Here is a 27,652-nt window from a genome sequence, read left to right as displayed (position 1 = left end):
GTGAGGTGAGATTTCTAATACAAGATGCACAAATTCGTATGGTCCTGTCAAGCAGACAAAAACATGATCATGAATAGGACAATAGGCTTTGCATGGTTACACATTACATACATATTTGAGCAATTGTTCCCCTTAATTTTTTTTATCTTGCCATATTGTTTGCATTTCCAACCCCCCTGTCTATGCTCTTATTCAGAATAATCTGGAAAGAGACACACTGCATTGCTGACTCTGGGTTTTTGTGGCCATGCTCATGTGGTGAGGTAATACCAGCTGAGTGTGAACACATTTGCATATGTTGTCACCCCTTGGTGAAGCAGGCAGCACTGTCAATAGTAAATACCCCACTTGGTATGCTTTACCCTATAGTAAACAGTTTTTTAAAAACTTTTCTTTGTTTATTTTGTGATGCTGGTGATACTGGTTTGTAAATACAGTGAGTAATTATTTCTCAGCCGAGGATGTTTGTGATGTCCAGTGTCTGGCACGTTGAGAATTTTATTTTATTGAACACAGCACCTCATCATTTAAACTGTTTTTGGTAATAAAATCTTGTATAGTTTACAGTAAGACCTGGAAAGTATTAGTTATAAATATGAATATAATAATAATATAAATATTAAAATATACATATAAATATTACACACTGTTAGAGCACTGAGCACAGTGTTTACCCAACCATAGTTGTAGCCATATTTTATTCTGTTTAACCACATTGTTATAGGAAAATGAAGCTGTTGGTTTTATCTGCATATTTAATGTATTATGGAGCACCTGAATGTAGAGTTGCTTAATATACTGGTCCTGGACACATCATTCATCATTAGGAAATGTTTGTGATTGCATTAGCATTACAGAAAAGTATCAGTAATATGATGACAGAATGTTGACAGCTTTAGATTTCTTTCAACCATATGTTTTTATATAAATGTGAGTAAATGTTGTTATTGAGTATAGTAGAATTTCTTCTATCATAATATTTGAGTCACTAATGTCTGTCAGAACCTAGATCATCTATTTTTAACATTGTATTTGTGAGAATTTACAGATTATTCATAATCACATAACATGCGGTCTTAATGTTAATCTACTTTTTCTTGACTTGACATTTCATAAAATGTTTTAATTATTCATTCAACTGTTTGCTGAAAATGAAAATACCTTTAAATTGTTTATTTTACCAATTCATTGAAATTACTTTAAGTAAACAAATGTTCAGATGCCAGGATTTGTTTCTCTTAACAGTTTGATGTTTTTATTTTATTTATCTATAATGTTTGCAATGTTAATTGTCTTTACAATTACAAATGAATACGATGTAGAATATGTATAGAGTACTTTTTATATCCTTCAAATGAATTAGACAGGTGCTGACTGAGCACACACATTGTCAATATAGTCGGTCTCATTCCTAATGCTCATCTGCAATCATGAACCTCTCTTTTTGTCCCACTGGGTTTAGCCGTGTCTTAGGGGCCTACGCACACCTGCTACCCGTTAAAGCCAGGCCTACAGAGAATACATAAAAATCGTGCAGCTGGTCTCCTGGGCTATTAGGACCAATTGTGTCTGCTCACAGAAGAGCGTTAACTATAGCCAGTGTGTCCAGTTCTGTTAATCCATATGCCCCAAAACAGGCTTTCACACTTATTAAACATTTACATTAATTTTTTATTAGTCAAATCCACCATACATGAATGTTGGAATTGAGATGAGATGAGATGAGATGAGATGAGATGAGATGAGATGAGATGAGATGAGAGTTATGGTGGAGGTGGTTGGTGCTTCTTGACCAATATGCCCAGATTGTTCTGGATAGGGGCAGGTCTCTGGGGCTGTCTTGTATTACAGTGTTTGTAACAATGTAATGGGACACGGGTGCACTCTCAACCCTTTTCTTTCCCAGTACACCGATTTTGAGCATCACTAGGGCTTTGTGTATCTGGAGAACACACCCTGCTGATGGACCAATCAGTCCTACATCAGTGGCAGCATTGGGGTTTGAAATCTGTTTTAACCAAGATCTTTTTTTTTTCCTGAAATGTTTGCATCATCCTCTCTGTTAAATTTTGTAGTTTGCAGTGTAGAGAATCTGTATTAGCAGTTTAACTGGTCGAAGTTAACAACACAAAATGTAATGCCACTTAGAATAGTCAGTTTATATTCACCATTGGCATGAACATTTCACCATTTAAGTTGACACATCAGAAGATAAACTGTTTCTGTGTTGACCCAGAGGGTAAGTTACAATGTTCATCCAGCAGCAGATCAAAGGCAGGCGTTAAACTGTTTCTGCCTCCCATCTAGACATGTAGACTTTTTGAGTTGTGAGCGGCATCGCTGGCTGCACATACCCTTCTGTCTAAGGGAAAAAAATAAGCTTTGAACACCTGGGGATTTTAAGACCATCGGTTGGCATACTATACTCTTCCTCTCTCTGTTTTCCACATTTAACCAGGCTATGCAAAGTAATTTATCATTCATTTCAGCTCGAACAACTTCAAATAGAGAATTAGGGTTGTTAGTATTTTCCTTGATCGATGCTTCACTACATACTACATGGTGTACTGATACTGTAGGAGATAAGCAAATGACTATGTAAATTTGTTTAAGCAAGCTTTCCTCATTTGACTAAAGGGGTTTTCTGTTCAGTCCTTCCTTAATGTGGAGGCCTGTGAAGTGTTATAAGGTTGACAGCATTTTCTGTTACAGAGGTGGATGTCCTCTTTACTATTAGCAATGTAATTATGTTCATTATTGAGTTTTTTAGACTTCATATATATATATATATATATATATATATATATATATATATATATATATATATATATATAAAATTAAAGGTTTATGGCTTTTACGAATGTGTAATGTAAGTGCCCGGATCAGAAATGTAAACATTCTGGCTCCAATAAATAGCCAAAATATTTGTGTACACATTTGAATACTATGAAGCAGCATGAGCAGATACAGATACAAAAAAAACTACTATATATTTACACTGTTCAGTGTAGATTAAATGCTTTAATTATAGGGTCATAGAGAAGTCCTAGAGAACCGTGGGTGTGTGTGTTTGTGCGTGTGTGTTTGTGCTTGTTTAAACTTTGTATTTGACTTGGTTCCTGACTGCCACATCTCACATGCATGTGTTACACAGACAAGCTTCATAGAAAGAGTAGGCCAGACCAAATGTGTGCCGCTCTATCACAAGAGCAGACTTAAATACTTAGAACGAAAACTTAGTTGGCCTGACTAGTTCATTTCTTCTTCTTATTTTAAGAAGTAAAAACAGTTTCATTGAAACCTACTCACTCTGATCTCTTCTATTGGTAAAGCAGTATTTGTTGTTCCATGTATGTTCTGGTTTGTTTGTCCATTCGTCACCTTCACAATTGCAAAGTAGTGGTAAACCTGTTACATTACCTTACTTCATGAGACACCTGTATCTGTGCATGGATCAGCAAACAGTTATTAGCTTACATTATACTGCTGCCTACTGGGCAAAGGTCAAACTCTGATTGCACTGATCTTGGACACCATTTATGCTGCTTGATGTGATAAAGTAGCCTCAGCTACAATGTTATATAGTGGTGATCAGTTGCTTGTGAAAGTTGGCCAGAGGCAGCTGAGGCAATAAGGAACTGCACTCTTTCTATCATCTGTTTGTTTACACAGTTGCTATAGTTGTTTGCTTTCTCAGAATCTTTTGATCCAACAGGGTTTTATTGGCTAGCTTCTTCCTGTAAATGACTGCAGGCACAAGCCTGTGACATTTCTGCTTCACTGTAATGCACTGACAGTCTGATTAATCTACTAAAGTTATTGTTTAAGGTGTCTTGTACAAAAGAGTGCCACTTTTGTATTATTAAATTGTTGAATAAAAATGTTAAAAACCCGTTGCTAACTTGTGAAGCCGTGTGTCATCTTCTCAATCAGTGGTTTGGGCAGGCGGTTGAGAGCTGATCTCTGGACCTTGTGCGTTGGCAGATTGTACTTTCAGCCAGCTAGATAATGGCTGCGGCATTTCTTTTTATCAAAGTATGGCCACCCACCAGTCACTTTTTCTACATATGAAATTCAAATGGTCCTACACAAAACAAATAATTTGTTTCCAGATTAGCCAGTCTATAGTTTAATTTATATAGGATGGAGGGCTAACAGCTAAAGGAACACTGGCCTGGTTTCCACATGTGTTGTCCCAGGAGATGCAGTGAGGGGAAATTCTTATGAAGTGACTGGAAAGTACCCTCTCATTGTTCTCAGCGTTCTCAAGAATTAGTTCATATTAGCTATGTAATCTCATATTCTAAGATAAACCACTAATACCTAGGTCAATAGTTGGTATATGCATGCTTCCAGTCTTTATTTTTACTTACACATTTATTCATCATATTACCCCAAACACTGCTATGTATTAAAATGTGATCAGGTTTCTGATCAGATTTTGACACCCATTTTTGGATTTATGATTAAAGAGTTCAAATGTCTTGAAATGTGTGTGTGTGTGTGTGTGTGTGTGTGTGTGTGTATATATATATATATATATATATATATATATATATATATATATATATATATATATATATATATATATATATATATATATATATATATATATATATTATTTTTGCCAAGCAAAGGTAGTGTTTTGCCAGTCCCCGTCTAGTCACCTATTCTACTCCCTCACTTCCTGTTAAGGGGTTTGGATAAACAAGCATTGCTTCGTGTGGATTGGCCTTCCTGTAGCATGAGCTACAATAGCTTCAACTGTATTCTAGCAGATACTGGTCTCATGCCCATCAGTACTTGAGCCAAAAAAGGTTACCTTTAGGTCATGCCTCCCCTCAGAGAGATTTAAGTGATGTACTATTTTTGTATATTTGTCCCATTTGCCTAAATGCATCCTTTGTGTGTGTGTGTGTGTGTGCTATCAGCTTTGTAATCTAGTGTCATTTCTCACATCTATAAAACAATCTTGTCTGCTTAAGAACTAATAGAATTTTAGAAAAGATATTCTGTAGAGCAGCAGGGCATGAGAACACACAAAGGATTGTCCCTTTGGGCCCCAGGGATATTTGGTATACTTGAGTGGTGTGTTATGATTAGAAACGAGTCTCTAATGTTAGATTGAATTACATAGTGTTCTCGTTGTGCTTCCTTTTGCCTTTTCCATCCTTACCTACCCAGCCTAAAGGAGTTTTGGTGCATGTGGGTGCCGTTTTCTTTGTGAATGTAACAGAACATTTGCAAATTTTTATTAGATTTTTTTGTTTATCCTGTCAATTCAGGACTTGTTTTAGACACTGATGCTTTGCACCAGACAGAGTAGGCTGGCCAACCCCCTCTATTTAGAGAACTTATTTTAGTACTGCCTTTGTGAAAAAAAAATTTATACCAAGTCCATACAATCCTACGCCTTTAATTTGGAGGTGTATTTGGCCAGCCACCACTTAAGTACCTGGTACTGACTGTGTGTCATTCTGTGTATAGCTTTGATTCAGGGTCAGTTGACTAACTCTACACACTCAGGTCACCCAGGTTGCAGCTCTCAATCTCCATCCTTAGTCAGGAAAGCTGACTCAGAGTAGACAGAGGAAAACTGTAGCCAACAAGTGTGTAGAGGCTAAAAAAAGCCTGCTTCATGCTTTCCTCTTCCTGATGATCTCTGTTTGCACAGGATGGTTGTGTGTTTTTTGGAACTAGGGGCTTTCCTCAAATCGACAAGTCTCACAAATTGTCATTGTTTTCAAGTTTAAGTGTAAAACCTTACCAGCTATGATGTCAGTACATGTTTCTTGCAAATAAGGCAGACTATGTGTTGTTGTTTTAGGGTCCTATTGGATGTGATTAAATAATGTGGATGTTTGCATCATAATGCCACATCAGACCTCCTCAAGGCCTTTATATACAAAGTATACAAAATGCATGCAGTCCTTCTAAAGTAGGAAACAGCTGACAGGATTAGCACCTGGCTGATTGCACCTGTGTGTTTTGAACCTTTTGGTCTTGTAAGGCATTTGTAGCCTATTGTCTGCTATAAAAGATTGTGTTCCCACTGCCGCCTGATCATCTCAGAAGAAACGCCTCCATTTCCACTTCAGCCCATTGAATAGAGAATGCGGAAATCCTACAGTACATAAGTACAGAAGTCTGGGCAAAGCTCCTTGTGTCCAACAATTCTATTGTGTCAAAGCATTGTGCCATTACTTCATCACCAAACATTTAACAAGTTTCAGGCTTCTGTATTCTGGCACTGATTTTAGGATTTTTTTTTTTAAACAAAGGTGTGCATTTGCATGTGAATAGTCCTCCAAACATGTATTGTACACAGTATCATCAAAAATTACATTAAAAGCCTAGAATTAAAAGCTTGGAGAAAGTCCATATATTGTGTCCTCTGCATGGTTCTGTGTCCTGTAATGGTGGGAGAGCCTTAATGACATCAAGGTCAAAAGGTATACTGGAAGCTCTGTTGGTGCGTCTCATAGGCCAGGTTTTATAGACCCTTATGAGCATGTCTAGCTGATGGTGATGTCTAATGCAATTACAGTAGAGATAAGGAAACAAAAGCCAAGGCTGCAGAGTAATGATTTATGAGTTCCTTGCCCTATGGTCAATCTACTTTTTGTAACTATTAGGCTGCTAGGTATAGGTTTCCTTAGTTGGGCAAATTCTGGACTTTGCTGGAAATGTGTTTAACCAGGTTTACAGACCTGCTTCACTTGTGTACAGCATTTATTAATAAATTCAAGCACCAACTTCTTAATCTATGGCCACAGATTTAAGCTCATCCTAGGGGATCCCCAGATGTTATAAGACCAATTATGAGTCTCCAGTGGATACTGGGTCTTCTCTTGATTCTCTCTCCAGTGGGGCATGGTAATGTGGTAATAACATTACACCAAATCTCAGCTCAACATTTGCAGGTGGTAAACCAATAAATTATTAATAAAATAAGCCTAGCTAGCTTTCCTGGGGTTGGACCTGGCTGTTGTGATTGCTGTCCAAGTTCTCCCCTCAGATCGTTTCACTGTGTATGGCCCTACAATATTGACCCACATTTGCTTAATTTGTACATAACCTTTTTGAACCGGTTCTGACACTAAGGATCTTTGCTGTATTCTCCATATGGAAGTTTATCTAGGGTGATTCTGCTTCTCAAGGCTACCAGTGGAAGAACATGCTATTTTGAACATTGAATCATGTTGTGGCTTTTTGCCTCAACCCTGCCACAAGGAAACTAAAATTACAGGTCATAGTGCTGGTGGGTGTGCCAGGCACCTTCCCATCCTCCACACTAAAATCTTCTTTCAGCTTCTGGTCAGATGTGGAGGCCTTAGGGCATGGCCTTACCAACTGCATGCTTTGATGTTGCTTTTGCGTTCTTCTTGCTAGACCAGCGGTCCCCAAATTTTTTTGCGCCACGGACCGGTTTAATTTCAGACAATTTTTTCACGGACCGGCCTTTAAGGTGTGGCGGATAAATACAACAAAATAAACTGATATGAGCGGCATAAAAACTGTTATTTTTTTAAATATAACAATAAACGTGAATCCGCTGTGTTTTTTGTTCATTTTGTTAGCTTGAGGGTTTTAATTTAGCAGTAATGTATTGTGTGTTAGCGACCGAGGCAAGCATTTTGACATGCATCAAAAGTGAGAATCTGGTAACTTTCCAAAATAAAACATCGTTCAGATTCAGATAATAAATAAAACGGAAATAATGGAGGTTAGGGACCACTGTGCAAGACTTTGCACAGTAGCACACTGTTAAAAGATATGATTGAATGCACATTTATTTTAAAAAATCCTATTCACAATCCCACATTCATTTAAATGTTTGTCCTGTGACAAATATCCCCCCCCCACGCACACACACACACACACACACACACACACACACACACACATACACAAACACACAGACACAGACACAAACACACACACTTCTATTTTTTTTTTGGCGATTAGACATCCCACAAAAACGCTCCCAGGATGCATGTGACACCATTAAGGCTCTTTTCATATTCAGATCGAATGCTTTCAAATTCATCATGATAACCAGAGTCACAATGCCTTCTGCCCCTCCCTGCTATGCTGCTTCCCCACTGAAGTTTGGGGTAATTCTGCTATTGTCCTCCTTTGTATGTCTTGTGTTGTGCTTCCACATTTATCCACAAAGCAAAAACATCTGTTCTCTAGACTCTGCACATTTCTTCCATGATGTAATGCCCAATGTCCCTCTGTCACCTTCTCTCTTTCTCTCTTCTATGTGCCTATTTCCACATGTGCCAAGCCTTCACCCTTTACTATTGCCATGTATAGTTTTTGCTTTCCTTTCTGTACAAAGCATGGGTGGATAACCCTTTTGCACTTAGGACCACTTAGGCTTTCTCTGCAAGAGTCTGCTTGAGAAGCACAATGCTATTCTTGTAATTATGATTAATAATGAGGAATAACATTTGTTCCTTCTTATAATTTGTTCATCTGAGATTCCTTTATTTTTTCTTTGTCACTGTTGGTACCAGAGCCATTATGCATGTAAAAGTTATATAAAGCCCCCAAACTTTGCAGTTGTTATATAATTTTAGTTTAGTCAAAAGTTCAGGAAGACAAACAAGGAGTCTGAGAATGATGTGGTTTTTTTTTTTTATATATTTTTTTATTGAGTGAGTACTGCTTTTTACAAATTAATTTGCATTGTACTTGTCAGTTTAAAAAAATTAAATATTGAATGCATTGTACAGATCTGATTGGTGGTGTTGCATAAAATAAGTCTTTCCAGAGCCCACAAACTGCAGTGCCTGATCCTCACAAGACATCAACAAAGCTGGTGGGAATCATGTGTTGTGGTCAGATGGGGACATAATCTAGCTTTTATGGAAGAAAAGCCATTGCTAGGTTCATTGAAAAATAGAGACTGCATGTCAAGCATCCATACACACTGTACAATGAGTGACTTGATGCTTTGGGCTTGTTTTTACTTTTTGTGAGTTGTTTTTGTGGATTTTGAACCCGGAACTAAAAGTTAAAAAGGACAGTCTACATACTGTAGGCAAACATGAGAATATAGAAAATCTGCCTCAAATGTTCTTGTCAAACGTGATTGGAAATGCCTTCTTTTTTTACTTGCTTAAATGACTTCATTTAATTTTTACTTTTCATTGGAGTCAACTAGAGTTGAGTGTGTATATATCATATATCCAGGCAAAACAGAATTCCCTGCAGACTTGCGTCTCCTGCGTTTTTAAATGTTTTACAGAAGGGGAAACTACATGCAACATTTCCCTCACAATCAGAGCTATTATTAGTGGTGGTTCTGGAACATTCCAGAATAATGATTGTAGAAAAGTACAGACAGAGGGAAACTGAGCGAGTTAGCTCTCTGGCTGAGCAGATTAAAGTGTTGCGGCATTTTAGAAGTGAAATAAAATGATCTCGACACAGAACGTGAGGCGTTCGAGTCCCATGGTGATTATTATATCTGACGTCATCTTGTATGCTCTCTCCATTACCTCAGAGCTCCTGTCTACCAGACCAGTGGCATTTTATTAATACAATTAAATGCAGGCACATCAATCACAATCATCTTATTGCCTCCTTAGGGCAGGAGAGTATGGACCATTTTTCTGTGGAAACTTCTACAAAGTGTAATAGACCATCTGAGAGTTTGAAAATTAAGAACCTTTTGAGAACTTTATCATGTATCATGAGAAAAACACCAGTAAAGCAAAATGCCATCTCAACACATTCGTTGATTCTTATGCAGATGTGACTTAATTCTGTCCAGGATTGCAATGTGCTTTTGTTTAGCTGACATGTGGCATGCACAACCACTCAAAACCATGCACTTCCTGTCCTCTCACACATGTAAAGTGGATAAAGAAAGATTTTCTATGTGTTTGGGAATCCCGTTGCTCATTTAAAGTTTAAATGTGAGCTTTAAATCATTGCATGCATTTCAAAGTACAGTTTTGCATTCTTTATATATTTATGACTTTTGCTGTCATACATCACTTGTTGTTGACTCTTTATGTCTTATATTTTTTTATATTTTGTATTTCAGTTATGCTCTGGCAGATGAAGCGTATCGTTCTCTTCGTGATCAAGATAAGGACCAGTGCATCCTCATTACTGGAGAAAGTGGTGCAGGAAAGACTGGTAAGGCTAATGTGCATAGTTTTTGATGTACCAGGACAGGAAGTTTTTTATGTTGTACCAGTTTCAGAATACATTTTAGTGTACAACAATACAAGATTTACTTTGAAGAATGGAATTGTCTTCTGGCGAAGCATGCTGGGATTATGTGTAGTTTATGTTTGTATTCTTTGTGCTTTTTCATGTGATGAATTTTGTCAACATCATTCTTGGAATCAGATAAAGAGCTGTAAATGTTGCCATGTGTAGTATAGCATCAAACAGAGCAGTTTTAATTTATTCATCAATATGTGTACCACTTTTTACACATGGTGTCCATCTCACACTCTCCTAAACGCCAGGGCTTGTATGTCTGTTTGTGTTTACAATGCCTAATCCCTCACTAGTCATAAACTTCTTGAGTTCATTTGTTTTTTCAAACTAATGATAGTTCTGGTGAAATATAGGCTCTTCCTGCAGGTCTTCAATTGTTGCGTGCTTGTTGAGCCATGTTATACAGCAGTCTGCCAGGTCTCAAGAACGGATTTAAAGGGTGAATGAGGTTATGCTGAGGTCTCCTCTCAGTGTGAATGTGCTCCACTTTAGCCTGTCACTCCAGTGCTGAATCAGCTAAGCTTTGCTTGGGTTTGCTAGAGAGCTGTTGAGAATTATGTCAGCATTTACAGATCTATTTCTTCACATGCCTGGTGTCCTAAATCAATATGAAGCATAATCCATAACCAGTCTAACTGTTTTGTACATAAAATGAACTTGAAATTGCATGCTCTATTTGCATGCATTATTGTTTATTATATTAAATTACCTTTTTAAAACACATTGGATTAGTTAGAGAATGCAAGTTCTCCAGTAAACAAGCACTACGATTATTTGGGGATTTTTAGAAATACTTTATTACTTGTGAAGTTCAAATGCTGATAAAAGTGTTTAAGAATATCGACTATATAAAATTTTTTAAGTTGTGAACTGTGAATAAAGAGATTTAAATAGATGTTATTTGATAGATTATTGATATTCAATTGTTATGCAGCATGCTCACACAAGCTTCTTTATATTATCATTGCATTTAGACGTCTTAAACAGAAACTGCTTAGAGAGGCAGGAATCCTGTCATGCAGGAACCCTGGTGCTCCATATTAGAGGGAGGAGTAGAGTAGGAACAGTTAATAACGGGGTTGCCATGTTAGCTTGTTGGCACCACCATGAGGTTTTATAGAATTAAATTTAAAAAAATGCATGTCCATGTGCATTACTTTCAAGGAAAAGTGTCTTTGTTGTATAGAATCTAACTATTGTTAAATATTAAAAGTGGGAGAAAAAGGGTTAATGTCTATACATCATAACGTCTATACAACATTATGACCTTGTTTCTTACAAAAAAGGCTGACAAAGAGAAAATTATTTTTTCTATTCCATTTCCCCAATTTTCTGGAATACTTTCTGGTCTGTTGTGTGGTTCTGGAGATGTAGTTTCTCTGGAAACATGGCAACCTTGTTAATTGTATTAGGTCTTTTGGCTGCCTCACTGTATTGAACACAATGGTCAGTCTAACACTGCAAAAAAAGAAAAAAATGCTAGACTACATGATATGTTGTTTACTCTCAACCAACCATTACAGGGTATCCTTTAAATTTACTAGTTTCCTATACACTAGGTATACAAGTTTACACTTTTTTATTTTGTTGAGGCTATTTTGTTATTAATATTTTCTTACCACTCTATAATCTATGGTCATGAGCTACATCAAGTCTGTCATGCAAAACCTGTAATGGAATTTAGGATAAAGCTTTATTCTTGACAGAAATGTACGTTATATTATTTAAACTGTCTATTGCATTTTTTTAAATATAGATACTGCTTACTTGGCCAGCTGTTTCGTATATATCAGTCTTCTGATGTTCTCCTTTTCGCTCTTAGCTGTTTCTTTATTTTTTTTTAATGAGCTTCAGCTATTTTCTCCACATAAACAATTTTAATGTATTCTTGCATGGAAAAAATCCTATGGATTCCCAAATTCCTTTCGAATGATCTGTATTGACAATCTCTAAACTTTGAAATTTTTTTTTTTTATTACTCTTCATGCCCAGGCAGATTCTCATACCAGCTCTTTTATACAGTTTTATCTTAAGTGCAAACATAGCAAAATATAGACAAAAAGTAATTAACTTTGCACACTGGATTAATTACATGAGAGTCTGGAGGGTCTGAGATTTGGCCCGGCACCAGTTTAATGATCGTCATTTTATTAGTATAATATTAAATGTGGTTTGAAAAGGGTGAACTTGTTTTTGTGTGTGAGAAGGATGTATGTGTGTCTGTAGTAAATCAGGATGGGGTGGGAAGGCTGAGCTTACCAAAATGATGTAAGGGGGATTTTAGGGTGTGGCTTGTCTCATCTGGAAGAGTGAGACCTCTGACCTCTCTTGTTGTACTATGTATTGCAGAGGCAAGCAAGCTGGTGATGTCATATGTGGCTGCTGTGTGTGGGAAGGGCCAGGAGGTGAACAAGGTGAAAGAGCAGCTGTTGCAATCCAATCCTGTACTAGAGGGTATGTATGTGTAAGGCTCTGTTACCTTCACCTTATCATTTTCATTTATATCTTCATCTTTATCTATAATATATTATCTGAATTAAAACATACTGATACTAAAAACTAATATGAAAGACTGGAGTTTTTACTATAATGCTACACTTTTAAAGAAATATTATATATGACATGAAGAGTAATTTTGATTTAATGTTGCTTTTATGTAACAGTTGTAACATTATGTAACAAAATACTAAAAGCAAAGTAGTTTTTAAAGTATTTAACAGTTTGTTTTAACTGTAGTTTGCCTGACAAGTCAAAGTCTTCTGGAAAAAAACATCTGTCAACCTTAAACACTAATAATAGTAACAGAACCTCAGGAGATTTCACCTGATAAAAGAGACAATTGATACTTGCACAAATATTAGTTCTACCATGTGCACATTTGTGTGAGTAGTTTTCTTCTGATAAAAACCACGCCCCTAGCTCTCAACACGTTTAAAAACGGGGGTGCTAAGCACTCTCTGTGCTGCTTTTTTTGTTGTATTTCTCCTCCTTCAGCTGTCTGTCTTTGACTGTTAATGGAGCACAAAGCTCTCGGTTGCCTGATCGCAGACAGGAATGTGTGTTTTTAACGTGGGGCCATGCACAGGAAATGCCCATGAGCTATGAAGTGCCCAGCCGAGTTCCACATCTGTGAGAGTTTAGCTGCTGGCTGTAATGATCTCCACTCCTGAGGCTCAGCAGACTTCCTGCCCCATGGCCTCACTCCTGTACATGCTCTGTGCAGCCAGAACTCAAGCAGTATATTCCAAAGTCCGAAAAAAAAAAAAAATTATTAGTCAATAATTAGAAGAAGTTTAATTAAAGGTTAATATGACGACACTGTCCATAAAGTCAAAATAAAAAAAATAAAAACCATACAAAGATTGTGTAGATAGCTGCCTATAGGGTTGGTTCCTACACTTTTTCATTAACTTGGTATGCTTTTTCTTTTGCAGCTTTTGGGAATGCCAAAACTGTGAGGAATGACAACTCCTCTCGATTTGTGAGTATCTGTCTATCTTTCTGTTTTCTGGCAGTGTTCTTTATGGCTGGATCACTGCACTAAGTGTCTTTCGTTTACATAAAATTAAGCTCATGTTGAGTTTTTTATTCTAGTAACATACACTGCCAAAACTGCTGTTTCTTTTTCCTTTAAATGTTTTTTGTGGTTGTTATTGTTATACTATATACTAGACTATTGATAGGATCCATAATTTTTTTCTATAGATACTTCTGCCTATTTATCCACACTACGTTATGTTTGGCACTACTGTTCTTCACATAGTTACTATAATAATTCACAAAATGCAATAAAACACTAGTTGTAACTTTCCAGTCAACTAAATCAAGATGTATGAAAGTATGCATCAGCATTCACTGGGTGTGCCTGTAGACTTTCCTTAGTTTCAAAGCGATACACCAAACAGCTTGCACTGGAAAAGGTTCCCATCAAGGCACAGCAGCTTGTGTTCTGGGTATATGTGTGGATGAATGTTGCCTGATGAGTGGACCTGGGAGCTTAAATGTGCTTTACCTTTTCAATCTTTTCTGTGTCTGTGGTATGTGTTTTCAGTGCATATAAATTACATAAAGGGTTATGGCTGAGTGATTGTTTAGAGTAAATCTACATGCTAGTTGTGGTCCTTGATGAATGTAAGGAGGAGAAAGGAATAAATATAGTAGTAACTTTCACAAAAAGGCAACTCAGGGTAATGTATTATTAGCAATACTGTATCTGTGTTATATTAGTGTTGTAATGTTGATTTTGCCAAAGCATGTAAATGCATTTTAAAGGACCATCCTGAGGGGGAACAGAAACATTAGATTTCAGCATGCAGATCTAAAGGGACATGGAGTTGTGCAGGAGTGTTCTCACGCTCGCTACTTGTTTTAAAGCGGGGGTGGGGGGATTGGGGGTTGTTTGGCGTTCGTTGTGGGCTGTTTTCAGATTCCTTCTTGATGTCATTGCATGATACCAGACGTCTTCAATTAGTCCAGAGCTCCAGAGTCACTACATGCTCTATGCAAGAACTCTACAAGCCCATTAGCTACTGCTGTGAGATCTAGAGCTGCTTATTTAACTCGTACTATAATGTGTCATCTTCTGCACAGTGGGGGGAAAACAGTTACTTCCATAGCTGGCAAAATGTTTTATTGAATTTGGCTGCAGTTATTTAGGCAGTAGCTTTGAAGAATCATTGGCTGGGAGGAAAAAGAGGGCGTGGAAGACACTTCCAGACAGGAGGCTTACTGTTATTTTCTCAGTTTTCAGTTAGAACAGAGAAAATTTTACTCTTTCCTCACTAGTAGTTTTTTTTTTATTTCAGCAAAAATGGATTGTCTACTTTATGAATAAGCCTAAGAGACTGAGCTGGGAGAGAAAGCATTTCTCTTACTTGCTCTTTTGTAGAAGTCTTGCATTTTTAGCTCAATTCACAGTTACTATGGCTTCTCTGCCTTCTACTTTATTCTACCATTAAAAGCCACCGCGGAGACGTGTGGTTCTTCATGTTTAGCTGGCCACTAAGCAATATGAAAGGCCTTGGTTTAATCTCATCAAAGGGTAGGGATAAACTGGTCCTCCATATCTTATTTTGACTATGTAAAGTTAAATTAAATGCTAGTTGAAATATGTTGGCCTTTATTTTAACGTATTAATAGTTTTTTATTGCTTAATTAAAATCTTTTCTCCTATATCCACAGGGCAAGTACATGGACATCGAGTTTGACTTCAAAGGTGATCCATTGGGCGGCGTCATCAGTAACTGTAAGTATAATTACAGGATCGATACTGGGTTGACCCATTTAACAGTACCCCATCGAGGCTTGCTGTCTATTAGAGCAGCTGTCCTTTTTTCCGCAAAGTTATCAGATCCAGCTGTGTGGTCATATTGATGGCTGTGGCAAACAGCAGTGGAGCTCTGCCTTGCTGCAAGCCACCCAAAGTGTGTTCTCCTTCTGCAGTTATACCAGTGGGTTGGGACACACAGACAAATACAGGGTGCGCTCAAAAAAGAGCTTGGGCTTGGATTAGCTTTTCCTGCACCTCTTATTCTGTTTGACACGCAAACATACTCAGATTATCTGCCATGGATACAGTATCCATACAACCTTTTTTTTAATGCAATTCTAAATGCCACCTTTTGCTCTACTGTTGTGTTTTTTAAGTAACTATAAATTCTCTGTGTCTGTCTATAGAGAGATCCAAACGGAAATAAAGGATTTTAAGTCTGAATTTGTTGAGTGCACACTTATGTATTTTGCTTTATTTCTACAAGCATTACTCAAAAAATGAGTAGTGTCCCTGATGTAATAGATGTTTTGTAATATGGATTGTGTTGGAGTTTATTTGTCGATTACATGGCATTTCCCTGTCCATGTTTGGCAAGAACAGAGCATGAACAAGATCAATAAAATAGTGTTTGTGCTTTTCCATTAAAAGTTAATGGGCGCAGCTTATGCTTTCCCTTGTTCTTTTTATATTTGTATCTCTCCTGTTTATATCTGTCTCTCTGGTTGATCATGTCTGCTTTACTCTGATTGGAATGATTTGTATAAAAAGTGAATTGCCTTAAATGGACATTAAGTATGTTGGTAGGGTTCTTTTTGTTTCAAAAAAGTTTAATAACCATTAAAAATGTCTCTTTTTCTTTACTGATGCTTCTCTTCAGTTCGTGTGTGGATCACATGCAAAATGATTTGCATATATTAAGCTTTGTATTGTATGGTAGTTATTTGCCATCCACTAGCTTAACAAATTGTTTTCCTCTCAACACAGTGTTTACTGTCTGGTGTTTGATAGCAATCATTTTCTCAAATACAAAGTGTAAATATATTCATACATATGAAGTGTGCAATAATTGTAAGTGAGGTTTGCGTGCATTTTTTTTTTTTATCAGCTAATGAATGTTGCTTATAAACAAATGTACATTTCATGTACAATTTACAACACAAATTGGCACGATATTAAACATTCATGATATGAAAAGGTAAATGTCAAATGTTAAGGCCTTCTGCTATAGGTAATATTTGTCTTAATTCTTCTTATGTATTTCAGGGAGTGGGACAAAACCTATGTTCTTGTTCAGACTAGAATAGAATAAGATTGAAGACCTTATGACTGCACTATTTGGCTCTAAGAAGTGCAGTTAGTGTGTAGTGAGGCACATTTCCTACTCTTTCAGATAGATCTCTCCTGTGAGATTTCCTGTTCCAGCGCAAACACAATAGACAATGAAAGGCTACGTACACTGCAGACACTTGAGCATGCAACTGTTTGTCTGTCTGGGAAATAGACACCTTGCATGTTCTTCAGACCTCAGTATTGCCTTATTGAATGTTCCGCTGTCCAGTGGAATGAAAATACATCCCACTGCTTCTCGTGCCTTCAAAGTGTAATTGCATTCTTTCTTCAGATCTTTTGGAGAAATCTCGTGTTGTAAAGCAGCCAAGAGGAGAGAGAAACTTCCACATCTTTTACCAGCTGTTATCTGGAGCATCAGATGAGACACTCAGTAAGAGAAAACAAAAGAAACCGCACTCAGTACAATCTCTGTTCTAAGGATTGTGACATACAGCTTTACATATGACCATCATTCTTACACATGGGGTTATGCAGAGCTGAGGCTAAAAAACCTTTTCTTTTTCTTTTTTTTTTATTTAATAAAAGAGGGAGTAGCAGGGCCAGCAGCTATTGTTCTTACTTGTTTAACTGGACCATGGCCATTGTTGACATTCTTACTATATGAGAACAATGTAGTGGGCTTTAATTTCAGATATCAAACGGCCATAGGACCCTGGGGAAGGTGTGCCTTTGTAATCCTAGCTGACAAGAAGTTTGTTTGTGGGGTGTTAAATATTGGAAGTAAATGAGAATTGCGTGTTTGTCACTACAGTGGAAAATCTGAGATTTTAGAGCTTATTCTAACTACTTCTAAATAACACGTTTCTTTCATTTTCCTAGGAAAACTAAAGTTGGACCGGGACTTCAGCAAATATAATTATTTAAGTCTCGACTCTGCCACAGTCAATGGACTTGATGATGCTACAAACTTTAGGACTGTTAGGGTGAGTTATTCAGTCAAACATGTTCACACAACCACACTAGATCATAAACACTAGATCACCTTATTAATACATAATAGGTACATGATACATGAGCCAAATTTAACTTTACCTAAATACAGCTACACAAAGTACAGTTAGTAAGAGACAAAATATGGAATTGGACTGTGAAATACCTCTCACTAGTGGTCAGATCCTTCTGAAATATTATATAATATGTATGAAATATTTATAAATATAAAATATAAATATTATTTAATTCACCAATTTACAGCAGTGTTTAGAGCACTGAGCAGGCTACAGGGGCAGACACTGCTGAGCTGTAAGCTTGAGTTCATAAACAAGTATTTGCATTTTGTACTAATTTTGACAACAAAAGAAAGAGAGAGAAATCTATAGAGAGCTAATTTACTAATAGTTAGCTGCCAGTAGTTGTCATAGTTGTCACACATAGTTTAGCCCCAGGATGCCTTTTATGTGTCGCTGCCTTTTTTTCTGCTGCACACAAAGGCTGTGGGACAGCCACTGCCAGTACGATTCAGTTAAAATGTTGATTTTCAACTGGTGTAATAATAGCTATCTATGATAAGAATTATAGACCCAAATAAATGCATTTTTGTTGTAAGAATATATCAGTAAAATCTTATTATTTTCAATACTGAATAAACATGGCTATTTGGCTATTTAGAAATGTATAAAGAAATGACTGTAACTCTGTTCTGGGCATAAATCAAGTCATTTTTTAATATATCCAAGTGACCTTTTTTATGATCTGTGGGTAGCTCTGCTTGAGGACCTTCATAACGTATGTCTGTGGTAGTATTATATGCAGCTTCACACAAAGGAATGTTTTATTTCCTTTCACAAGTGCAACAAGTGTATCCTTCTCGAAGTCTTCCAGCTTCTCCATCCTCTTCTGTTTAATCCTATACATAGAGTAATATGTGATATAATAATAATGGTGAAAGATAATCTTGACAAGACATTATTTTACACAAAATCATGTTCTGCACTTACCATGAGATGTCTCACAGAACTAATCTTTATTAGTGAACACTAGACTTTGCTGTGCAGTTCTGAACAATAAATCCCAACTCTGTTATGTATTTTTAAAATAACATAGTTTAGCAGATTTTACCCTTGTGATAATTGGACAATTAAAAATTATTTTGTGCTTTATAAAATAATTGGAGATATAGAAATAGACAAAATAATTGGATGTGTCCAATCATTTAGCTAATTCAAAACTTCCAACTGTATTATCAAAATAAGATGTACAGTTGTGGTCAGAAGTTTTGAGAATGACACTAATATTAATTTTCAAAGTCTGTTGCTTCAGTGTTTTAATGATCTTTTTGTCAGATGATACTATAGTATACTGAAGTATGATTACAAGCTTTTCATAAGTGTCAAAGGCTTTTATTGACAATTCTATTAAGTTAATGCGAAAAGTCAATATTTGCATCTTTTGATCCTTCTTTGTCAAGGCCTTTGCAAATCGCTCTAGCAGGCTGTCTATGAACTTCTGAGACACATCCTGATTGATGGCAGCCCTTTCTTGCATAATCAATGCTTGGAGTTTGTCGGAATATGTGGGTTTTTGTTTGTCAGCCCGTGTTTGAGGATTGACCACAAAAGTTCTCTAAGGGTTTAAGGTCTGCTGAGTTTCCTGGCCATGGACCCAATTATGGAGCACTTTTGACTTATTGTAAATTGGCATTGTTCTTTCACCAAACTGTTCTTGGGTGTTTGAGAGACGTTGTTTTTGAAGGATGTATTTGTATCATTTATCATTCATGGGTGTGTTCTTAGGCAAACTTGTGTGAGCCCACTCCTTTGGCTGAGAAGCAACCCCACACATGAATGGTCTCTTGATGTTTTACTGCTGGCATGGCACAGGGCTTATGGTAGTGCTCACCTTTTCTTCTCCGGACGAGCTTTTTTTCTAATTGGAAAGGGGATTCATCAGAGAAATTTTTTTTAACCCAGTCCTTAGCAGTCCAATCCCTGTACCGTTTGCAGAATATCAGTCTATCCTTGATGTTTCTTCCTGGAGAGAAGTGGCTTCTTTGCTGCCCTTCTTGACACCAGGCCATCCTCCAAAAGTCTTCACCTCACATTACATGCAGATGCAGTCACACGTGGCTGTTGCGATTCCTGAGCAAGCGCTGCACTGGTGGTGCCCTGATCCTGGTCCTTGCTGGACTTTTTCGGGTGCCCTGAAGCCTTCATTACAACAATTAAACCTCTCTCTCTAAAGTTCTAGATGATCTGACAAATGGTTGATTTAGGTGCAATCTTACAAGCAGCAATATCCTTGCCTGTGAATCCTTTTTGTGCAAAGCAGTGTTGACCGCACGTTTCCTTGCAGGTATCTATTGTTAACAGGGAAAGAACAATGATTTCATGCACCATTTAAAGCTTCCAGTCTGTTATTCTAACTAAATCAGCATGACAGATTTATCTCCAGCCTTGTCCTCATCAACACGGTCACCTGTATTAACGAGAGAATCACTGACATGATGCCAGCTGATTCCTTTTGTGGCAGGATGAAATGCACCCAGCAGAAAATATTCATTTTACATCAACTCTGTTCTGCTTCACATTATGACATGGAAGATATACAGAAAAGTAACTGGCTATATTTACTGAAGGCTTCTTTGTGATTTTTGTGAAATGTTTATTTATATCATGTAAGTTAGGATAAGGACATAAGTGAACAATCAACACTCTGTATAAATCTGTTCTTTACAGTGAAAATCTGCTCTACTTTGTAATATAATTATGGTTTTGTATTTCACTGAAGGATGCTTTCAGTATAATTAAACAAACATTTAGTTTCTAAAAGTATTTGGTCAAATGCTTTCTTTCATTCAGGAATTCCTCTAAAACCTCTGAGGATCTGTGTATAGGTACCAAAATATTTATCATGTAGCATTTTAAATCCCTATTACATAAAATTAATGGATGAAAACAGTATCCATCCCTTTTGTCATAACTTCCATAACTTCATCTGAGCTGTAGTGACTGGGGAATTTATCCTGATCTTTTCCAGAATGCCATGCAGATTGTGGGTTTCATGGAGGATGAGGTGCAGTCAGTGCTTGAGCTGGTGGCTGCTGTGCTCAAGCTGGGCAATATTGAATTCAAGCCTGAGTCACGCGTCAATGGTTTTGATGAGAGCCGGGTAAAGGACAAAAACGGTGCGTATTATAACCAGTGAAAAAGCTTTGGTTATCCTATGCTTTCACTATTGCCAGGGGGTTAGTGTAAATTAAGAAAGTTAAGCAGAAAAATCTAAGGAAAAATTTTATTTGCTTGAAGCAAACCGTGTGTAGTAGAGGTAACTAGACCCATGTCTAATAAATTAATACACCTGGCTAAACTCTACTATTGATATTTGCCTTGGAGGTTGAAAAAACAGATTTTTTTGTATTTAGAAGTGTTCATTTGTGGAACCCAGCATAGCTTTTTTAAGTTGATCATGCAAGCCATCTTCTTCTTCTTCTTCTTCTGGCTGCAACAATTAGGGGTCGCCACAGTGGATCATCCGTCCCATATCTCCCTGTCCTCTACATCCGCCTCTTTCAAACCAACTACCTACATGTCTTCCCTCACCACATCCATAAACCTCCTCTTTGGCCTTCCTCTTTTCCTCCTTCCTGGTGGTGCCGTCCTCAGCATTCTCATACCGATATACCCCATGTCCCTCCTCTACGCATGTCCAAACCATCTCAGTTGGGCCTCTCACTTTGTCTCCAAAACGTCCTACATGTGCAGTCCTTCTAATTAACTAATTATTTAATCCTGTCCATCCTCGTCACTCCCAATGAAAATATCAACATCTTCAGCTCTGCTACCTCCAGCTCCACCTCCTGTCTTTTACTCAATGCCACTGTCTCTAAACCATACAACATTGCAGGTCTCACCACAGTCCTATAAACTTTCCCTTTCACTCTTGCAGATAACCTTCTATCACAAATCACTCCTGCCACTCTTCTCCACCCACTCCACCCTGCCTGAACTCTTTACTTCACATCTTTAACACACTCTCCATTACTTTGCACTGTTGACCCCAGGTACCTGAACTCCTCCACCTTCTCCACCTCTTCTCTCATACAATACCACAACTCTTATATCGGCACTCTGTTGTACGCTTTCTCTAAATCCACAAACGCACAATGCAATTCCTTAAAAGGTTTCCTGCTTTAGGTTTTCTGCACTCAGTATACAGACCTCCCCAGACACAGTATCCCACCTCAACAGAACTCAACTGTGACTAATTATGAGGCCATTTTGCTCCAATTTGCTATGGAATTTGAGAAAAGCATTACATGCAAATGCCATTAAATATAAACTCTGTAAGGATTTTCTTACAGTTTCATTCAATACTGTTTTATTTTCTGTTATATTTAACAATGTGGTTAGCCTTTCTGTTCTGTGTGTAACTCCTCTGCATTGTTCTTGTCTCAGATCTGAAGGAGATGTGTGAACTTTTGGGCATTGATCAGTCGGTGCTGGAACGAGCCTTCAGTTTTCGCACTGTGGAAGCTAAGATGGAGAAAGTGTCAACAACACTTAATGTTGCTCAGGTTGGCTTACCTCACCTTATTTACCACATATTATTTCACATTATTACAGTAGTGGAATAATTCCTTTAATATTGGGTCTTGAAATCAATTTGGCTCTATAACCAATGGAAATGCCCACAAACAATATTAGAATCTTGTTTTTTTTTTTTATTATTTTTACATTTTAAATACCATTTGGAAAACCTCTTACATGTACTAGTTCCAAGAACAATTTTGGTTTTATAAGAAGCCACTCTACAGAGGTGGAGCATTACTCTGAAGGTCAAGTTCTCTTTTTACAAACATTCAACAAGATAACACAAACACAACAGGAAATTGCACTGATTTCAGTTCTAAACATGGATTTTTTTTACCTTTATAGAGTGTTAATATTACTATTAGAACCTGCGGTGATTAAACCTAAGTGGCATTAGACAAGTGAAGTTCTGTCTGTGCCATTAATTTAACGTCATCTAGAGTTCAGTTAAATACTGCTGTCATGTTGACTGATGATCTTACACAAACAGGGCTCAGAGCTAGCTCTTGAGATTCTCCACATAGTCTCTAACCTTTGACATTTTGAATAAAAATAATGAAAAAATGGTTATTATTAAAGCCTAAGTATGTAACTGAAAATTATCTGTTTGTTCTAGGCCTATTATGCACGTGATGCACTTGCCAAAAACTTATATAGTCGCATGTTCAGTTGGTTGGTTAACCGGATAAACGAAAGCATCAAGGTACGGACCCAATGTTTTTTTCATTGAGTATTTTATCATCTTTATTGCTTAACAATGAATAACACCTTGTTTATCTATTATGTTTAGGCTCAGACCAAATCTCGGAAGAAGGTTATGGGGGTCCTAGATATTTATGGTTTTGAGATCTTTGAGGTAAGATTTATTCAGGAGGAGTCATCATCTGCTTGTAGACTGTTTCTGTTCAGACTTGTTTGTTGAGTCAACTAAGGGAGCAGTAACTACAAGAAAGACCTGTCTGGTTAATTAAGTATGACATAAGAAATCTAAAGAACCTATTTTTATTTCTAATCAAGAAATATCATCACAAAGCTTTAATCACTTATTTAAACAGTACCCCTAGCATATTAAACAATGCAAAACAATACATTTTAAATTCATTATGTTTCTTTTTTTAAAGGAATACATTATCTTTTCCTATAGTATTCTGCTCTGGAAAATGCTTGTCATCAGTTTCTTTGTACACAGTAAACACAGTACACACTGTCATGTCTAACAGAAAACAGTTCACTACTAATTGGTTTGCTTGCATTTAGCAGGATGTTAGTACTGTGCTTGTTTTAACTCTCGATATGGCAATAATATTCAGCTGTCCGTAAAATTCACCACTCTTTCTTTTGCATTTTTTTCCCATTACATTTGCCTGCTTTCTGACTGTGTTCCTTTCTCCTTAATGTTGTTATTGTTGTTTGTTTTTGTGTCTGGGACAACAGGATGTAGTAAGTACTCCTCAGAGGATGTGATGTGGCAGTGTGCTTGCTGTGATTAGAGCCTTTAATCCTAGGCTTAATTTAGCCTTTCTCGCTTTATTTTTATACTGCAGAGGTGCATGACTATCCATGAGGTGCAACTTTAGCTGCAGTGTTGGCAGTCTCGGTGTACTGTATGTACCTGATATTGCAGCATTGGCTGTAGTAAAGTTATACCTCTGTGTCTGAGTTGCTGAAACAGCCCTAAGTTTGCAGTGATTCCATGCCATACAAGGAATAGATAGATAACATGGCTATGGAGTTGTTTTACTATTACACATTTTGTAAAAGCAGCTGTTGAACCCGATTTTTCACCATTACTTAGCTTTAGGCTGAGGTGCCAACAGGCTACGTTTATAGGGTGGCCAGCTGTAAAGTGGTACTGCCAAGTTAAACAAAGAGATGACTGAGTCTTTCCAGTGTACCATATACAGCCTTTTAAATTAGTTTTGAAGCTTTTGCATGGTGCCAAAGCACACTAGTGTTTTTTCATCTAACATACAATAGGTTTGTTTCTGAATGACAGAGGTCATTCAGACAAATGCTTCCATAAAAAACAGATAATGCGTCTTTTGTATTGTGGAAAAATGAGCAAAATCCCAACCTGATCATCATCTAACCTGTAGCAGAAATCAATCATGACTAACACAGCTATTTTTTTAACCTTTAATAATAAATACTAAGCTACTGTTTCTATATTACTAAGAGATCATATTGAGATATTTGAAGTGGTATACTATATTTTGGTGGCATATATTTAAATTATTATTTAAATTAATAGATTAGACAAGTTATGGTTAAAAAGGACTAGGATGCTAAAGGAGTACAGTGAATTTTGATTTGTAGGTGGTCTTTATATCACTAAGAAGGATTGCTGTGCTTAAAGTTTGGCTGCTGTGTGCATCTGATATATCACAGTACAAATGCATTTTAAATGCCAGACTTTTACACTGTATCTTTTTTTTCCCCCACAGGACAACAGCTTTGAGCAGTTCATCATCAACTACTGCAATGAGAAACTTCAGCAGATCTTTATCGAGCTCACACTGCGTGAAGAGCAGGAGGAGTATGTGCGTGAGGTAAGATCCATCTTTTTTCAACATCACAATATATCAAATTTTTAAGATTGATAGAAATAATTGTATGCTTTAGGCATAATTACTGACAATTATCTTTATACCAGGCCTTTTTTTTTATCAGCCTTAATACAGTAACACCATGTAGAGTGTCATCTTAATTTCTTGACATTTCATCATCCTATATGCTGCTAACTCCTACTCTTTGAGTTTTGCACAAAAGTAATCTCTCAAAGCAGTATTTGTAAACACACTTGTCCCTGAGGGCTTATGGGCTGTGTTTGCTTTCTGAGCACTGAGTATGTTCCCTGATGCAGCCATGACCTCCACACTGTAATATTCTGCTTTCTGGACAAGTTCCAAGCCAGTACATGGGAAAAAACCTCCGTGTTGGAGACTGGGGAAGAAAATGAAGTGATCTGGGGAGAAGTCCACCCAGTCCAAGCTGTAGATTACCTCTTTTCATTTCTTGCCCTCCCACTTACACTAACTCCCTCCTCATAAAGCTGTTCACATAGCCAAATTAGCCCACAGCAATTTTCCAGCTCATTACATTCACAGTTGACCCATGTTGTGGGCTTTTCTTGTTTTTGAAGCCTGACAGATGGTGCTCTCAAATTAATTCATTTCATTGATAAAAACATCATCTCTGTTGTTATTTCTTCCCCCTCAACACCCAGCATTTGTGTGAATATCTAGTTTAAAGCACCCACACAGCTTTACCTCTTAAACATCTCAATTTAGCATGTGAAATTTATGAGATTATACATTATGTTGCCAAAAATATGTCTTCCCCAAAATGTTGCCTCAAACACACAATTGTCTATAATTTCTTTGTATGCTGTAGCATTATAATTTTTCTTTCATGAAACTAAGGGCCCACGAACCTGTTTCACCATAATAATCAGAATCAGAAAAAGATTTATTGCCAGGTACAGCAAAGGGTTTAGCAAAGATCACTTTGCACCCGAAAACAAGACAAATTCCTAGTACTGTAAACATGTACACAGATATGAAATGTGTACACAGTTTTTAAATAAACTATAATAAATTAAATTAATACAATATACAGAAAGTGGCTTTGAATGAGAAGTAGTGCAATTTAGAATGTAAAAGTGACTGTCCAAGCATCCGTACAGACATCGTGTACACAATCTAGAATGAAATAAATATTGTAGACAGAACTGTGAGTTTGCATGAAAAGTAGTGCAATTTAGAATATGAAAGTGAAAGTGACTAAGTTTTTGGAGGGGGGAGTGCCTTCAGGCTGACTGCAGTGGGGAAAAACTGTTCTTGTGGCGTAAGGTCCTGGTCCTGATGGAACGGAACCTCTTGCCAGAGGAGAGGGACTGAAAGAGTTTGTTTTCAGAACGAGGCCGGTCGGCTGCGATCCGGGTGCTGGAGGGACGGGAGGCTGCAACCGAACTCCTTCTCAGCAGAGTGGATGACACGCTGCAGCTTAGCCTTGTCCCTGGCTATAGCTGCAGCAAACCAAACCGTTATGGAGGATGTGAGAATAGATTTGATGATGGCAGTGTAGAAGTTTACAAACATCCTGGCATAGGATCCTGGGGAGTCTAGATGTAAAATAGTGCGCAAAGTAAGGTTTATAAATACATTTTCCAAAGCTGGAGTGGATGAATTAGTGTGGCCTTCACAGAGCCCTAACCTCTAAACAACTGAACACTTTGGGAATAAATGGGAATGGCACTCCATCAGTGCCTGAATACACACACAAAATCTAGTGGAAAGCCTTCTGAGGAGAGTGGCTTATTTTTTAATAGCCAAGGAGACTAAATCTGGAATGGGATGGTAAAAAGAACACACATAATTATGATAGTCAGTTGTTTACAAACATCTGGCCATATATTGACTGTAGTTGTATTATTAAAATGCTAACTATTAATGCAAAGGTTTGTATAAGACACAGCAAATATTTATTCTTGTTTGTGTTTAATTGAAGGGCATTGAATGGACCAACATAGAGTATTTCAACAATGCCATCATCTGTGACCTAATTGAAAATGTAAGTCCTGTTGGATTAAATTTAATTCATTCAATTTAGTTTGTGATGTTGACCCCATGTTATTACCTAAAAATATATCATATTTCAAAAATAAGCCAGTTATATATTAGAACATATTATTATCTTTTCATTTAATGCTCTTTGGTATATGACTCCAATCACTGAGCAAGCTATCCTAAATTACATTTGGTTTATAATCTATTTTATAACCCTCAGAACCAGAATGGGATCCTGGCAATGCTGGATGAGGAGTGTCTGCGGCCAGGGACCGTGACAGACGAGACCTTCTTGGACAAGCTGAACACTGTTTGTGCTGAACATCAGCACTTTGAGAGCCGTCTGAGTAAAAACTCCAAGTTCCTCACAGACCACAGTTTGCCTCATAGCTGTTTTCGCATCCAGCACTATGCTGGAAAGGTTAGTTATGCCCTCCCCCCAACACACATACACATGCATAGTCTGTCACTTAGTGCAAACATCCTTAGTTTACACCATTATTATTTTGCTATTCTGAAATCTCTGTATGTCAGCTTTAGTTACTGATTCATCATTCTAAACAATAAGACAATCCTGCACTTTTGGATGAAAAGCAAGCCATAGCAATGTGTTCAGCAGACTCATTTCTATTTTTCTGTGTAGGTTCTATATCGGGTAGAGGGATTTGTGGACAAAAACAACGACC

General features: G+C 37.2%; 1 protein-coding gene across 11 annotated transcripts in view; it reads left to right on the top strand.

Annotated features, from left to right (window-relative positions):
- myo1b (myosin IB) overlaps positions 1-27,652 on the top strand; it is a 54,731-nt gene that overhangs the window by 14,463 nt on the left and 12,616 nt on the right. For 7 of the 11 annotated variants that reach the window (XM_046844655.1, XM_046844656.1, XM_046844652.1 and 4 more), the window contains exons 4-18: positions 10,064-10,158; positions 12,598-12,702; positions 13,683-13,729; positions 15,430-15,493; positions 17,142-17,240; positions 17,690-17,793; positions 20,846-20,993; positions 22,264-22,382; positions 23,015-23,101; positions 23,189-23,254; positions 23,833-23,838; positions 24,843-24,947; positions 26,908-26,970; positions 27,187-27,387; positions 27,610-27,652. The exon at positions 27,610-27,652 is cut by the window's right edge and continues 184 nt beyond it. In XM_046844655.1, coding sequence (XP_046700611.1) covers positions 10,064-10,158; positions 12,598-12,702; positions 13,683-13,729; positions 15,430-15,493; positions 17,142-17,240; positions 17,690-17,793; positions 20,846-20,993; positions 22,264-22,382; positions 23,015-23,101; positions 23,189-23,254; positions 23,833-23,838; positions 24,843-24,947; positions 26,908-26,970; positions 27,187-27,387; positions 27,610-27,652 — 1,352 coding nt within the window. The remainder of the gene's footprint in view (positions 1-10,063; positions 10,159-12,597; positions 12,703-13,682; positions 13,730-15,429; positions 15,494-17,141; positions 17,241-17,689; positions 17,794-20,845; positions 20,994-22,263; positions 22,383-23,014; positions 23,102-23,188; positions 23,255-23,832; positions 23,839-24,842; positions 24,948-26,907; positions 26,971-27,186; positions 27,388-27,609) is intronic. The other 4 variants (XM_046844654.1, XM_046844657.1, XM_046844661.1 and 1 more) reach the window with 1 other exon arrangement.

This window comes from Silurus meridionalis, chromosome 3, assembly GCF_014805685.1.
Source record: "Silurus meridionalis isolate SWU-2019-XX chromosome 3, ASM1480568v1, whole genome shotgun sequence".
In the NCBI taxonomy this organism is placed as follows: domain Eukaryota; kingdom Metazoa; phylum Chordata; class Actinopteri; order Siluriformes; family Siluridae; genus Silurus; species Silurus meridionalis.
The sequence above is the reverse complement of the archived record's forward strand: the minus strand, read 5'-3'. Positions and strand labels throughout refer to the sequence as shown.